This window comes from Rhyacophila brunnea, unplaced genomic scaffold, assembly GCF_057557595.1.
Source record: "Rhyacophila brunnea isolate RB1 unplaced genomic scaffold, BYU_Rbru_1.0 scaffold_5, whole genome shotgun sequence".
Classification (NCBI taxonomy): Eukaryota; Metazoa; Arthropoda; class Insecta; order Trichoptera; family Rhyacophilidae; genus Rhyacophila; species Rhyacophila brunnea.
Genome location: NW_028233170.1, coordinates 4215974 through 4233738, shown reverse-complemented (window position 1 = coordinate 4233738; position 17765 = coordinate 4215974). Strand labels below are relative to the sequence as shown.

The following is a 17765-nucleotide window of genomic DNA, read 5'->3' as shown; positions in this document are numbered from 1 at the left end:
GTCATCGTCGGCGTCAATTAATTTTACCACCGGAAATAATTGATTTGGTAAGTGTTTTCGCGTCGGCTTATAATGTCGTGGGTCCCAGGTTCGAATCCTGGGGCTGGGAAATACGGATATTGTTTTTCAATTTGTGTTTGGAGTCAGAGTAAGGACCTAATAGGTTGAGCAAGTGGCTAACATCCATTTCTCGTAAATACAAAAATCTGTTAATACAAACCTCCATTGTGTGGAGGCCCATTTGATCCTATTGGGATTGGACATGGTCAAAAGAAAAATAATGTAACGTATTCTTGACACGTGTGTAAGTTTAGCCCGGATTCTTCCTTACTCGGAGTCGGTTACCTGCTTCGCCTTACCCGTTATGTATTTCAGTTCCCATTATTTCTGAGTTCCCTGATGAATATGATAGACTTCATACAAAACGTGGTAATCACTATTAATTAAGTATTATATTATCTTCCTTTTATTAGACACGTGATACCTAAATCGTTTACATAATATATGACTATGATAACACAATAATGATAACAAAAATATTAATACTTGTTGGATATTAATTATCGGAAGATATAATCTCCGTTATGCACAGGTACGTACAACAGATTTTATCGACGATGAGTAGCAATTTTTCGTGGCCAATCATTTTCATAAAATTTTATGAAAACAGTGTTTATAAAACCGTAAGTTATTTGCCTGTATAGATCAATAAAGCATCAATTTATTATTCTAAACCAGTGTTCTTCAACCTTTTAACACCCGCGGCCCGGCGAACAAATGATATATATTGAAATATTTCGCGGAAAATCAAAAAATCAGTATTTTGGCAAAAAATATCAGTACCTAGATCTACTGAATTTTCAGTAGACATAGCAACGCTGATTTAGCAGCCAGCATTTCATCTAGTGGAAAATCCCCGAATCGTGTAGGTACCGCTTTAGTCAGTTGAAAGCTTCAGCGGACCGGCGCCGGTCCGCGGACACCGGATGAAGAGCACTGTTCTAAATCATGGTCGATTAGTCGGCGTCAGGGGTTGAAAGTGTTCAAAGATATATTTTCTTAGTCGCTCGTTGAGCGACGTCCGTGGCTAAATAGCGCTCTTATTCAAAATATAATATTATAATTTTATCCTAAATTTTAATTACATTTTATTAGAAATTAATTGAATTATTGTATCATATTTTCTTCTTGCATGTAATAAGCAGAAATAATGTAGTAAAGCATACGTTTTACAACTTTCCATTTATTTGAAGTTTTTACTACACTGATACGCCTATTTGCCTGATTACCTCGCATAATATTATATCAAATGATATTCACTTGTATTAATATAATTCCTATATAGTATTAAATAATATGTAAAAAATATATTTTTAGAATATATTACATCATTTTCATCCTAGAGCCGGATGCAAAGTTATGAAGCATGATATGCTCTAGTAGAAGTGGAAATCTATACACGTTCACATCTATTTAAATCCAGTTAACGCAGCATACGAAGACAGTCTCATCTTTAGAGAATCGTTTTTCAAATGCGAAGTTTCGTTTATTCCTTAATTTGCCGCCCCTAAGCACCACATGGCGTTCCTTACCCATGGCCCCCACATCCTGAAGTGGGCCCCCTACCTATCACTAAGGTTAAGGGCAGTGTGACGCTCTACGCAGCGTTTTCCAAATGGTGCTCCGCGCAGCGCTTGGAAAGAACAGTTAAACTTTTAAACCGTTTGTACCGTTAAATTTATACGTATTGTATGTTTACGATTGTTTTCGTCATGGGTCTGCTCTCAAATTGACTTGTCTTAAATAGAGGTGGAGATGGAATCGCAACCCACCCTTTTAACTCCGAAAACCTCTTGGAAAAAATATTGGAACCAGGACCGGAATAGTTGGTTCCGAATCTTGAGAACTTCGAATCGGATCCGTAACCCTTTAGATATCAGGGTTCCAGACGTCCTATTCTACGTATTTAGTTTTTTAGTCTTGTAATCTTCTCGTTTATTATGCTCATTCTTGTTGACAACAGTTTATTCCAAAAATATGATTTAATAATATAATATTATACATATTTCCGACCATGTCCGATTCTAATAAGATCATGTGGGCAGCCACAGAGTGGAGGTTTGCATTAACAGATTTCGTCAGCCACTTGCTCAACCTATTAGGTCCATACCGTCACCGTTTTAGCAAAACCATCTATGTGTCACTTTTATCAAAAATGACTTTTAAATACCAAGTCATTCCTTATTTTTTTCTCTATAGGCCAGTAAAATGATCTATGTGTTGGGTAAACTCGCTCCGAAGTTATTTCAAAAAATAAAAAACAGCTATGTGTAAGGTTCAAAAACCACGGTTCACAAAAACAACTATGTGTATATATAGTAACATATAGATGGTATTTTGATATCGAGAGTGTAATGTTTTTTTACAGTTTGGCTACACATTGTTTGTTTATATGTTATATGCTATGCATTATGGTCTTGCACGACGGCTTGAAAGATGCTTTCTCAAAAAGAGAGACAGGAAATATTCAATAATTTCTGGAAGATGCCTACATGGTCAATAGGGTATAGGCGAGAATTAATTTAAAAGTTGGATAAACAACTACAAACGTCTCGATGACAGTGGCCAATTGAAAGCAACAATGACAAGTAATAAGAATCTGACTGAAGATAAATAATTGGTAGTGCAACCAAAAATCAAAACGGAGAGATTTGTGGAAAAATGTTACATTATGGTTGGATCTAATTCCAAAGTTCCCAGCCATTATTGCAGAGAAAATACCTCCAGGGTGTGTGTGGAATTGTGTTTCCGATCCAAAATACAAATGCATGATGAATATAAAAAATGGTCTCTGGAAAATGGTCATAAAGCAGCAGAATATACTCCAGTATATTTACCACCAAAAAATCAGTATCCACCAACCACGTAAAGATCAGTGTGCCATCACTGCCATCTGCTGTAGTTATAAAATGAAGAATGTTTCAGAAATGGAATACAATAGCCACATTATTAAAAAAAAAAAAAGATGCTAGAAGACCAAAAATGAAATGAAGGAGAGTACCAGAAGTATTACTGGACGGTTAGTAATCACAATGGATCTCCAAAGTGTGCTGCTATGTCCAAAACACAGGCACAAATGTATTATAAACAAAAGCTGCAACTACACAATTTCACCATATACATTCTTCATAATGTATCTTCTAATGAATTTGTCTCATCTCATCGAAAGCAGGACAATACAATGAAATAATTCTAATATCGGATGGGTGTGGATATCAAAACCGAAATAAATTATTCGCTACTGCTCTAAGTTATATCTTTAGAGAGAAAAAACATCGAGATTCAACAGCTTTTTCTGGAAAAAGGCCACACCATGATAGAGGCCGATAGTGCACATGCTACCTAAAAAAAGTATTTTAAGCCTCCAATATATTCACCATCTGATTATATAGCACGTATGCGGCTAGCAAGACCAAAACAACCTTATAAAATTAATGTCATTGATTTTTAATTTTTAAGAATTATGGATAAGATTAAATCTGGATTAAGTTCAATCAGACCAGGAAAACGAATCGGAGATCCTGTTGTATATGATATTAAAATGTTACAGTATCTACCAGATGGAACAATCTTTTACAAACTCAACTTTATCAGTGCAACCGTTTGACTGCCTTTATAATATATATAATGAATCATTGCCAATATCACAGTCGAAATACATACATCTTCAGGAATTAAAAAGTGTAATAGAGAAAGATCACCACTATTTCTACGATAACCTAACATTTAAACCTGCTAATAGAAAGTAAACGAACTTATAAATATAATATCATCTCACTATTGCATTAATAATTAATAAAATGATATTGCAATTTATCACTAATGCACTATGTATATTTCAACTATTATTTATGTAACAGTTTTTCATGAATTTATTATTATTCACATTTTGATGAATAAATTAAACTATGTGTATTTACAAAACGGTCAAAACAACTTATGTGACATCACAAACTGTATTTTTATTATTTTTGTATTAAAAATAAAAGATTTTTGTAAACAAAATAATAATCTTAGACCATTTTCTGATTATAATAAAGCATTCTTCATAATTTTAATGTTTAAATGTAACATTATTTTTTTATTCAGTTTTATCCTTCTCCTGCACAATTTGAGAAAGTGCACATAGATGGTTTTGCTAAAACGGTGACGATACTCTGACTCATACACAAATTGAAAAACAATATCTGCACTTGCCAGACCCAGGATTCGAACCTGGGACCAATGACGCTGTAGGCAGACGCTTAAGCCGCGTCCCCATCGTGGGTGTCAATACATTTATTACTGGGTACCTACATATTATTTCGACATAATATTTTAATAATATAACTACTTAGATAGGTATGTAGTCAAAATTAAGTAAGTATGTATTGATAGGCTACCGGCGTTCCGTTTTTTTTTAATTTGAATTTAGAATTAGAATAAAATTGAACAGATAAAACAAAAATTGATAAGTAACATACTCGAAACTCATTCAACCTTTAATGAGGTAGAGTGGAAGAAAATTTCTTAATGTAAATCATTTAAACTCAATAATTATTTCGCAACTAGGTACTACTAGGCTTACCTATAAAGATTGTGCGAAAAATTGTACATCTATAAATTGAATTGGTTACATAATATTCTTGCGATTATCAATCCCGAGTATTTATAAACTGATTCGTCCTTCAGCAATCCAGTCTTGCGCAAGCGTAGTATATAGTATATTAGTCTATGCGCAAGCGTCCGATTGCGTCCGATCGTGTCTTCCGTGTGACAAAAATAATAAACTTGATCGTGAAAATGGCACCTACAGTTCCCAATGTCAAATTAAACAATGGAGTGGATATGCCAATCTTCGGACTGGGCACATGGCAGGTGAGAAACCAGAAAATTGCGATTGTTTCATAGAAGAAAACACTATACTGTCACGCCGTTTATTTATACCGCATTTTATTTTGATATTATGAGTCTGACATCAGCGTGCAGGTCCCCCAACCATAGATAATAGCCCCAAAGCAAGGTTAACTCTAGCATGTGAAGTCTGACAAACTTGGTGTGGCGGATGAGATATTTATTTGTTTGTACCTATGTTATAAAATCATAATAATACTCGTACGTGATGTCACACAAGTTCATACGTAACCGCTCGTTTTGCGAAATTAATAGAAAAGTAAAAGTAATATAAAGTAATAGTAAACGATTTATTTTTTGGCACCAAATAAATGCCGAATTCGTTGTACCTAGTCATTGACGTAGTAGTATTTGAAACGTAAAATGACTAAAAAAATTAGTCTGACTTAAAGTTTAGTCTGTTAGAATCAATCCATATTTTTTTATTCTTTCGTAATAAAGAGATCATAGTGACGAAAAATTAACTCTATGGAATTTTAATAGGTGTAAATTTCAAAACTGCCTAAATTGTATACCTACGTCCAGTGGCGCACCCAGGATTTAATATGGGGGGGGGGGGGCAAGGAGGAGAATGTAAATTAGTCCCATATGATCTTTTTCTTCTTCACAGCCTAATTTCTCGTTTATCGGTCTTTTGTCTATTGCACTCGGTGTACCTACACTATGGTCCCCACATCCTGAAACGGGCCCGCAGGCTAGGATATTTGTGCGGGCCCCCTACCTACCGCTAAGATTAAAGGAAGTGTGAAACACTACATTAACGTTCTTCAAATTGTGTTTCAGTTCAAATTAAGGGCACTTAATATAGTGAATTATTGGCGATTTTTAATACATCTACTTTAATAATGGAGCTGTTGAGTATCGACACATAATAATCAAAAAATATATTGCACAATTATATAAGTAATTGAAAATGTTCATGGCCATGAAGTATAATAGCGCCGCAGGCGACTTTTTTTTAATATTAAAGCTAATTTATGATGTGTGTTTATCTCACTTATCTGGTCAACCCGACACGCCGGGCCCCCCGCAGCCCGGGCCCCTAGGCTAGAGCTCTGTCAGCCCTCCTCAGCCATGACCTACACACTCCGGAATTCGGGTGGACACCGAGAATTTGTTGACAGTTCCATTAGGGATTGTGTTTCTAAAAAAACCTGACATAAGTGTTTCGATATTTTTGTGTTAGAAATTAAAATCTGAGAAATTTTTCTAAAAAGGGTGCTGGAGAATTATTACAAATCATTTTTTTTGCCGTGTTTTTATTTGTCTAAGCCCAAAGGTATAGTTTATTGGCTTTCAATTTCAATGTTTAAAATCATTCTGATAATTTTCATTTTTGGGGGGTGCCAGGGCCCCTTGCCCCCCCCCCCTCCCTGGGTGCGCCACTGCCTACGTCAATCCACCATTATATGTTGTCCGCTGAGTGAGGGCGCTACATGCTAACATTTGACATAGGTTCCATTTTAATACTTTTATACTGTAATGAGCTTAGTTCTAAATTCTAACACCTGACGATTTATGATGGTATATCTAGACGTTAATTTAAAATAAAAGAAAATAATTAAGTTTTACATATACATGTTTTACATAGACATGTTATACATACATATTGTATGTACTTACAAGAAATTTAACTCTACCTACATTGCAATAAGAGTGATTCTTACAGGCTTTGTTAGATTTCCGGAAAATTACCAATTTTTCAATTAAGATGTACGGAATGGTGTATCTTGTAGATATAATATCATTGGTTGCAGTAAGTTATGTATCATCATTATTTATGGAACTACAACTCTTGGGGAGTATTAACTTCCTTCAAAATCTTCTTTCATTCTGAACGATTCAGCGTCGTTACTCTTCAGTTGCTTTGACCGAGCATTCTTAAATCTCCTGTGGTGCAGTCCAGCCATTTCAATTTCGGCCTTCCAGGGTCTCTTGCCCTCGGGGTTTACGTACATATCCCGCGTTGTTGGTAGATCCTCCGGCATAGAATGCCGATTCAGCTCACTCTCTACATTTTCATATTCTGCGTGATTTTTTCGCTCTAATAAGTTATGTATAACATACCCATTATCCAATGGTAAATGTTAGCCTTTCCTATTCCTACTATATAGAGAAACAACTAACCAGAGTACATAGAGAACAACAATTATGATTTAATTTGCGAGAAACAGTATATTATTAAGAATAGTAAATGAGTAAAATCTTGTATCATATGCAAAAGATCTTTAGAAAAGAGTATACCGATAATACGAGATATTGTTTAGAATGGAGAATCAATAAATTAGTTTCATACATATTATGCATTGGTCACTTGCTTGATAAAAACACAAAATGTTAAAGGGCAATATTTAAATGTCAACACAATATAGATATAGGTTAGGTGCATAATTGTTTGTTGATATAGTTTAATTGTGTTGTAATTGTTTATTGTTGCTAGATATTAAAAAACAATGAGTTAGGCATACAGTTTTCAACACACGATAACACTACAGCGGTTGGAATAAAATTTTTCTGATAACCTGACTAGCTGTCTTTCGCGTGTCATTCTATACAAACAAGATACAATGTATTAAATTATTAGCGGCAGCGTTCGTACAATAAAACTCGTAACTATTTACGTAGGTAACTAGAATAAAATGTAGATACAGATTATGTATATTATGTAATATGTGGTAGTAATAATATTATAACTAGGTAGGTACCTAAATTTAAAGAAAAAAAGGTTGTGGATTTTTAGCAAAGATAAGTACATATCCTACATTCAGGATCGCGCTAAAAGAGTTATAAAATTATTTTAAGTGGCAATAAAAAATGTTGAAGCGATTATTTTATTTTCATTAAAATATATAATTAATGAATTGAACATCCTTATAAGCATACCTGTTAGAGAATATCCTAGAAACAAAAAGTTGGACTGAATGGGACTCGACCTCACATCTTTCACTTTCCGGGTGAGTGGAAGGACAGAGCACTATACGGAAAGTGAAAGATGTAAATTCGAGTCCCGCTCCAACTTTTTCAAAGTTATGTATTTTCTATGGCGTAATAAAGAATCTAACATTCTTAAAATCCCGTGTTGGTATAATCAGTATTGAATAAGACATTAATATTTTCAAAAATCTCTTAATTTTCAAGGAAACACATTCACACTCTAGTTTTACAACTCCCTCCATTTCTTTTCGCCCTTTGCCCAAGGCTGACTATAATATTGATTCAGTGACACTGAATTAAGAATTACGATAATAGTGCTTTCTAGTATTGATTATCTTCAAATGCAATGCGGTATGTAACCTGTTCGCAATACATGATTATTTTCGATTGCATATTTTGTTCAGATTATTAGGTACCTACCATTTATTTCAATATGCAATAATCATCAATTTCTACAAACTTTACATAATTAGTATAATAATTGCATTAGAAATTAGAACTATGAGTAATATAATAACTACATAGTGTCACCGACAGGTTTTTCCGCCCCTGTGGGGGGCGCTCCCATAAGGAGTAATGCCACCCAGCCGCTCGGTCTGACCCTGGTAGTCAATGCGCCACCGATGAAATGATGATGACCCTTGGCAAAGCTGAACAAAATATTTCATATGTAAAGTCCCGCAGTTTGCTCTGACAGGCCCCACGGCTTCTCAGAGTGAACTGTGGATGGTTAAGTCGGTCGCCACTGACCATGTAAATAATAGGTAATAGGTAATATAGTATAAGATTAAATTTTTGTTTTGTTGTCAAATATGGTAAAGGGTAATTAAATTAAATATGATTTGTTGATAATAATGTATAGTGTAAATTGTAAAATATTATATGTAAGGCAAAGGATTAAATAGTAATAAAGGGGGACTTATGGATGGGCGTTGAGGGTATGTAATTAGATAGCTAAGATGTACGTAGTGATAAGTGCATATAGATCGATGTCGCTGCGCGTCGCACGTACACGGCACAGTAATTGTTAATATATGCTCATAGGCCTGTTGCGAAGGCTCCCTTTTGCACGTATGTGCAATCACAAAGCGTAGCAACGCCTAGGCAATCATCGATCCGATTATAATCACGATCCCGCGCAATTAATTTTCATTTCAATTTCGATTATTAATATCCGCGGTCATTCCGCGCGCGGCGTTTCCGAATCGGTATTCTGGCAGCTTTCCTGCTCGCACATACGACGGCGTCTCTGTCGTATGTGTAGAAACCGATTTCGAGATACGAATTTGCTCGCTTTGCAGTGACAGAGCCCCTCTCGCTCGCGTGTATGACGGCATCACGCTCACGCGCGACGGGAGAATCGGATCAATGATTTTGGTCGATCAAGGAGACCACGTACTGGAATAAAGTGCGGGAAATCTTTGATCGGCTAGGTATGAGTATGTACTAAGCAATTATTACTGCCTATATGTTTGGTTGACGGAATGACATCCGTCAACTAGTCGTAAGTATGTGCCTGTGGCGACACCGAGCTATATTAGTTGTTAACGTGAGAAAGATTGCGCGACCAATACGTTTATATATTAGAATCGAGTAACTTCCCCGCGTAATATGGGTTTATATTAAGCTTTTATTTTGTAATTAAATTACCAATCTACCGAGTTCATATTCTTAGACCAACGTCAAGTAGGTATTCAGGCCGTCGGGGCGCCTCAAAGTTGAGCCCCCCAACGGTAGTTGGCCGAAGGATTGATATGCGCTGTCGAAGGCCTGGTGCCGCAAATATGCCCAGTTAACCACTGGCATATGACGCCTTATCATTCAGGCTAACTTTGTAGTACTCTTGTTTCTGGGTGAGAGGTACCTTCGCGCCGCTAGGGCCCGTAAAGCCGGCCGCCGCGGGAACGCCCCTCCCTCAGCCATGAAGAGCGCCACCACGCGGGGGGTGTGCTGTATCGATAGGTAATTCAACCACGAATCCGTCGATGCCTCGCACGCCTTCGTAGGTGCGGTTTTCGTGGGGCTGGCCCAGAAACACTGCGGTACTGCTTCTTCAATTACACGATCTCAGTACTCCTAGGTACTCGAAGGACGTACGTGACGAGTGAGCGACGCTGCCCAGCGGCGAGCGCCGACTCGCGCCTATAATTTTTCTTAGTCGGCCCTTACGTAGATGTCGCGGGTAATTAGTCATTGCACAATTTCCGCCACTCTCGTAAGGAAACCGTTAATTAATTTTGTCACCCGAAAAACGTTGAGCTAAGGGATGAAATCGGCCAGATTTGCATATAAACCCAATATTTTTAAATTCAATATCAGTCTTCGCCCGCTTTTACGACCCTGAACCTGCGAAGGTCAGCGGCGTAATTTTCTCTACATTTTCACATACAAGTCGCCAGGACTTGTGAGGAGGTGCTCGCCCAGGTCCTGATACCTACAGGCAGATACCTACCTCTCTACCTACTGTCACTTTGACAGATAGGAGTGAAGTGTCACCCAGCGACTTAGTCGTTTTATTCGCGCATTTTTTTTTTTTGTCTTTGATTATTGGACTCGGTCCTCAACCTTTATACAACAAGGTCCCGTGCTCGCGCAATCTCGCTAGTGTTAACGTAGTGATAATAATAAGGCATTAAATCTTAAGTTATAATAATAAGTGTTCTCTGACTTTTCTTTGATTAATTAAATTAGACATTTTGATAAACATTGTAACTTTATTGTGGTTATGGTTCTAATAAATTAGGATATAATATAGAACTTTGTGTTTCAATAAGTATAAACAGTGCCTACCTGCTCTCCATCATCTGAATGTACCTCCACTCCAGGCCCGGAGCTAGCCGAGGATTCGGAGGCCTACATCGTGGCGCCCAACAGTATGGTGCTGTCCAGGTCGCATGAACCTGGTCGGATCCCAACCCTGAGATCCACTGCAGCATCAGAAAATAAATGAAATAGTGAGTACGACTTTTTGGTAAAATAACATTTTGTGTACCAAGCTCACAGGAAGAGCAGAGTAGTGCGATAAGTGTATGTTCAGACAATTTCGAATAAAAATCAAAACACTTAGTGCAATTTTCGAGTACAAAATACTTTGAAATATTTAGTGATCAAAAACACTTATAAAAATTTCGTATAAAAAAACCAAAACACTTAGTGCAATTTTCGAAAACAAAATACTTTAAAAATTTTAGTGATTAAAAAACACTTATAAAAATTTCGTATAAAAGTCAAAACACTTAGTGCAATTTTCGAAAACAAAATACTTTAAAAATTTTAGTGATTAAAAAAAACACTTATAAAAATTTCGTATAAAAACCAAAACACTTAGTGCAATTTTCGAAAACAAAATACTTTAAAAATTTTAGTGATTAAAAAACACTTATAAAAATTTCGTATAAAAGTCAAAACACTTAGTGCAATTTTCGAAAACAAAATACTTTAAAAATTTTAGTGATTAAAAAAAAAACACTTATAAAAATTTCGTATAAAAACCAAAACACTTAGTGCAATTTTCGAAAACAAAATACTTTAAAAATTTTAGTGATTAAAAAACACTTATAAAAATTTCGTATAAAAGTCAAAACACTTAGTGCAATTTTCGAAAACAAAATACTTTAAAAATTTTAGTGATTAAAAAAAACACTTATAAAAATTTCGTATAAAAACCAAAACACTTAGTGCAATTTTCGAAAACAAAATACTTTAAAAATTTTAGTGATTAAAATAAACACTTATAAAAATTTTTTTGTATAAAAATCAAAACACTTGTAAAATTTTAAAATAAAAAAAAAAAAAAAAACACAACACATTGTCTAAAAAAAAAAAAAAAAAAGGGCTCGCATGTACACGCGGTCCAAAGCGCGCAGAGCATATTCTACGGATAGTGACAGCGACATCGCAACCATGCCTCGCCCAGACGAAGAGCCGGCTGTCAGTGGACCCTCAGACATCTTCGGCGTGTCGGAGTTCCAGGACGGCCAGGTCTTCCCGGAGGACAGTCCGCGGACGGACATCACAGTCGAAAGTGGCCGACCGAGGCGAGAAGTACCCGTGGACGACGGCAGGAGGCCGTACGCTCCCAAGCCGGAGCTGAAGACGACATTCACGGGGGACCCGCGGCAACGGTTCATAACATTCATAGAAGACTGCGAGGACTACTTCAAGGAGTCGAGGTGTCCTCAGAACTGCCGGGTCAAGGAAGCTATCAGCCGCCTAGAAGGGGAAGCGAAGGCGTGGGGACGAGAGTTCGACCCCGCCGATTCCTGGGAGGCCTTTAAGGAAGATGGTATCCTCCACTTCGAGTCGTTTGCCCGCCGTCAGAGGCAAAGGATAGACCTGCTGGTAAGACGCCAGAGACCTGAGATGACGCCATACCGGTTCCTCCGTCAGAAGGCGGAACTAGCAGCCGTACTGATGCCGGACATGAAGCCGGAGGTGATGGGGCAGACGTTCCACTTCCTGCTGACGGGGGCCGATCAGATCCGAGTGGATCGGATTCAATGGAGGACGATGGCACAGCTAGTTGCTGCTGCCAAAACCCTCAACTCGCTGCCCGACGAGCCTACTGTAGGCTACCGATCGGCTTCAAAGCAGCCGCCGCCGCCATGCATATTGTGTGGTGGCTGCAACGCGGAGACGAAGAGGCCACCCAACAACGATAATTGGAGGGACCGGCCGCAGACCGGACAGAAGGGAGCAGCTCGACAGGACGACAGAGGAGAAGAGGAGGCGCCAAGGCGCCAGGGGCCCCCCAACCGTGGCGGGTACCAAGGCGGACGAGGCAGAGGCGGTGGCAACCGTGGCGATCGCCGCGCAGCCAGCGTCCAGCGTCAGGCGGCACCGGAGGAGCGCCGTCAGGAGCAGTCCCGTCCCGAATGAGGACGCACCCCGACGCCGGCGACCCATTGTCGGCTCCAAGAAGGACGTCGGTCCGACGGGCCCCGACGAAAAGTGAGCAGTGTCAAGTGTAAGGACGACCACCATACGCCTACGCAAGACATTGCTCGCGACTTGCAAACACTGGCGGTGATAAACAATAACCGTGCCGGTGTAATTAATAGTATTAGAACAGCGAAAGCTAAGGTGTTTAAGTCAAAAGACAATTCAATTGCTAAGATACCGCTTAAGACCGAATCTGGTCGCGGTACTATTAATTTGTGTATAAACGATGAACATGTTGTCGTTCCAGTGGCCCGGAGGGACGCGCGATCGAATGTCAATTATGCCCCTACATATGTGAGCACGCCACTACCAGGTGCGGGCGACGTACATGTGGGGGCTGAAGTGAACGCGTCGGATGCCAACCCTGGAACCATGTACCATCTGGTTCGAGCCGTAAGAAGCCCGAACCCCAAGACCTTCGGGTCTGACCAGTGGGAGGCATTGCCCCCTGGTCACGATGATGGCCACATCGACACTGTATATTTTTATAATAAGACCGCTTTATTAGGATTAGGATATGTTAACAGCACAGAGTGGGACGATGGGCACGGTAAGTATCGTATGCCCATCCCGAGCGAACGCGGCCGGCGAGACTCCAGCACTACACGAGCCAACCAGAGTTCGACCGGAACGGCAAGTAGCTCGGGTCGCGTCAAAGTTGACGACGGCCCCTTTGTGTTGTTTAACCCCAGTAATTATAGCGCCGATTCTGGCAACCCTTGTTTAACCCGCACTAGAACTTGCAAGGCTGAGGCTGGCCAACTAAAAACTAAAATCCGTAGCCCTAAAACTGTATATAATAACCCCATGCATAGTAGTCGAATAAATGCCGAACCATCCGTTACTGCCTCCACACCGCTCGATTCGGACATCGCGACACCCATCGGTAGGTGTGCGAATGACGACGAAAAGTGTGGAATAAATTGTGTAAAATGTGTTGTAATTAATGATGTGTATTATAATAAGTGTGAATTAACTAGTGTAAATGTAAATAATGTGAATGTGTCCAATAATGTTAGTGATGTAAATAAAATATGTGATATAAATAGTGTTATTGGTGTAAATAATCGTACCGACGTGGAAGGGGAGCTATTCGATGGCGAGTCAGCAGTGCGGAACGCCACCGTAGTCGACGACGAGGCTTCGGCGGGGGTTTATAGTGTCTGGGGGGCCACTCCTGAATTAAAGGGAGGGCACCTCCTCACACTACCCTTCCGCATCGAAGGAAATGAACGGGAGTATGAAGCCGTCATTGACACGGGAGCTACGCACACTTTGCTGCGTAGCGATCTGTATCCCCATAAAATAGTGCCGTGCGCGAAACCGCAAACGTTAGTAACGGCCGGGGGCGGATCGCTGCGTACCGAAGGGGTCGTTACCGTAAAGGGCTACCTTAGGGATAGCCCGATAGTGGTGCAGGCCCTTCTGGTCAGAAACCTACATGTCCCATTTTTGATGGGACTGGACTGGCTGGAGGCGCAGCAGGCAGTGGTGGATATGAAGCGCCGCTGCATCCACTATGGTGACGACCTGCGACAGACGCTATATAGCAGGACGCTTCGGAAGCCCTTACCGGGGGGTCCGATCCAGACCGCGGAACTAGCGCCCGGAATTCCCGATTCGGCCCGCATCGCCTTGACGAAAGTCTTGGAGGACTTCGCGGACCGTTTCGCAGAGACCGGTCCCTTGTGTCGTACAACGGAAGTGAGGGTCTTCCTGAAGAACCCTACTCCGTTCCGTCTTGGTCCCTTCCGTCAGTCGGAAGAAAAGAAGCGACAGATCCAGGAGGACGTTGAGCAGATGATGGCAGACGGGGTCATTGAACCGAGCTCCAGTCCATATCTGAGCCCAGTGGTACTGGTACCAAAGAAGGACGGGTCCACAAGGTTTTGTGTGGATTATCGGCGGCTGAATTCGCAGACGGAGGATGAAGCGACCACGCTACCGTTAATCCTAGAGACCTTGAAGGACCTAGGAACCGCTAAGGTATTCAGTTCACTGGATCTCCGCCATGGTTACTGGCAGCTCAAGTTACACCCGGAAACCAAGCCTTTGACGGCCTTTGCGACAGCTGATGGAGGCTGCTACCAGTTTCGTGTTCTCCCCTTTGGGTTGAAGCAGGCTGTGGGAGCTTTTCAGCGGTTGATGTCGCAGGAGGTCCTGATCGGTTTGGTCAACAAGATCTGTCTCGTCTACCTCGACGACATAATTGTCTATAGTCGCAACTGGGAAGAACACGCGCAGCATTTGAGGCTCGTGTTCGAAAGACTGCAATTCCACGAATTGCGAGTCGCCCCAAAGAAATGCCAGATTGGGAGGCAGGCTGTGGATTACCTGGGGCACCATATCACGGAGACGGGTAATGAGCCCCAGGAGCACCACCTTGCCGAAGTGGAATCGGCTGCGGTGCCAAAAACGAGGCGAGATGTGCGCGCTTTTCTGGGCCTGTGTAACTGGCTCAGAGAATACGTGCCGCATTTTGCTGAGATGGCGGTGCCTCTGACGAAACTACTTCGCTCAACTGTGCGATTTCAATGGGGAGACGAAGCGGAGGTCGCCTTTCGTCGAATAAAGGACGCTTTAAAGCAGCCTTTGAGATTGGCTAGACCTGATTTTGAGAGGCCCTTCTGCCTCCAGACGGACGCCAGTGGGCATGGCATCGCGGCCGTATTGTTCCAACCACGGGACGATGGCGGGCGCGATGTCATCTCCTACGCGAGCAAGCGCGTCAACGAAACGGAAGCTCGTTATCATATTAACGAACTGGAAGCCATGGCCGCCGTATGGGGTATAACCAAATACCGCGGCTACTTGGAAGACAGGAAGTTCAAATTGATAACGGACAACCAGGCGTTGACGTGGTTGAACACCGCCAAGAACCAGAAGGGTAAACTCGCTAGGTGGGCGATTCTGCTCTCGGAATACAATTTCGAGACAGAACACTGCCCCGGCAGTGAGAACCACTTAGCGGATCACCTCTCGAGATTTCCGCAAGGACCAGCGGGCGCAACTCTTAGTCCGGAAGAGGAATGCGCCCGTATTGAAGCACCGACGAGACGACCGGAAGCTACGGCGATGTTGCTTATCATGGTAAACATCCGGGAGGCAGTAATTGAGAAGCAGAAGACCGACCCACGCATTATGGCGACAGTCGCGCTTTTCAATTCTCCCGACAATGCGGGAAGACGACCCGCCGGACTAGCCGTAAGGGACGGAATGCTGGTAAGGATTAGCAGTCGGATGGATCCGCAGCTAGTCGTACCAGCCGGCACAAGGGAGGATGTGATGAAAGTATACCACGACCAGAGCGGGCACCCAGGTGCCGCAGAAACCGACCGCTCTATCAGGGAGTGGTATCACTGGAAGAAGAGACGGCGTGACGTCGAAAGACACGTCCGTAGTTGCGAGGTGTGCGCCACTCGGAAGAGGGCTGCCCCGCAACCTCCGGCACCTCAGACGTCGCATATGGAAGCGGTGAGGCCATGGGAGATCCTGGCGTTAGATCTGATGGGACCATACCCAACGACCAGTCGTCGCAACAAGTATTTACTTGTGATGACGGATATGTTCTCCCGATGGGTGGAAGCCTTCGTGATGCGATCCGCGACGGTGTCGGCGATCTTACCGTATGTGGAAAATCAGATCCTGAAACGTTATGGTTATCCGCGAGCGATTCTGACGGATAACGGGACTCAATTTGATCATCCTAGGTGGCGTATGGCTTTGGAAAAATGGGGTATTAAACACTGGACGACGGCGATTTATATGCCGCGCTGTAACCCCACCGAACGCCGAAACCAGGAGATTAAAAAGGGTCTCCGTGTCCGTCTAGCGAGCGATGACCATGACAAATGGGATCTGCACGTTCCAGACATCATGTATGATCTCCGATGCCGGAGGAACGCCGCGACTGGGTTTTCACCCGCGGAAGTGCTATGGGGGTTCCCGATCTGCCGACCGGGACACTTCAGCAACCCACTGCGGACAGAACTCGACGATGAGGTCCGGTTAGACAGGGAAGAGATGAACGCGGCGGTATCGGCCAACCAAGCGGCGTACTTCAGAAGGCGAGGTACCGAGCCGACCACCGGTCCGCTGACGTTCGAGACAGGTGACCAGGTGTACACGAAGGAACACCCGAAGAAGAGGCCAGGCGCATGCGCCGGCCTAGATGCAAAGTGGAGTGGTCCGCACACTATATTGATGAAAGTCGGACGCACTCAATACTTTGTAAATCGACGTGGCAGGCCCTATAAATTCCACGTCGATCAACTCCGACGTTACCTACCTCCTGTGGCCACGGGAGCCGAGGTAACTGACGAGGGGGCAGACGATTCGGTGACGCCCCCAGCGCCACCGGACGTCACTTCCGCGAGCTTGGGTGACGGTACCGAACCGGTCGGGCCGTCAAGCATCCCAACGGCGGAAGAAGGAGTCAACTATGACTCCGAAACGGAAGACGAGATTGGGGAAACCCAAGGAGTGGATGGCGGGGGTCATACAATCGATCCCGCGCCATCAGGGGAGTATCGCCCGTGGGAGTTGGAGGACGATACAGGGGGACGCACGCCACCAGGACGGGCGTCTCCAGAAAACCCCGAGACTGACGGCCGCACTACGGTGCCCGGCGTCAGCGGGGGCCTTGAATACCGGAAGAGTGTGTTAGAGGACGTCCTAGACGACACACCTTTCAGGACAAGGCCTCCCAGACGAGAGTTCCGCTTGGCGGGACGCACGGGAAAACGGCGCCAAAAAGGGTCCGTTCTACCAGCGTCCGAAGACGTACGGTAGGAGCCCAGAACTATACGTCGTTGTTTACTACCGCTATCCGGATGCGCGCAAGAAGAGTCACGCACGTAAGGCAACTAGTTGTGGGCCAAAGGAGTGCACGCCTTAGCCCAATAAAACTCTCAAACAGAAGGCCCTTACGTGGCGTG

At 42.4% G+C, this 17765-nt stretch overlaps 1 protein-coding gene across 1 annotated transcript in view; it reads left to right on the top strand.

Moving 5' to 3' along the window:
- The first annotated feature begins 4801 nt into the window (after positions 1–4801).
- LOC147065927 (aldo-keto reductase 1B-like) overlaps positions 4802–17765 on the top strand; it is a 29272-nt gene continuing 16308 nt past the window's right edge. The window contains exon 1 of the mRNA XM_085955982.1: positions 4802–4917. Within this exon, the coding sequence (XP_085812108.1) occupies positions 4843–4917 (75 nt within the window). The 5' untranslated portion in view covers positions 4802–4842. The remainder of the gene's footprint in view (positions 4918–17765) is intronic.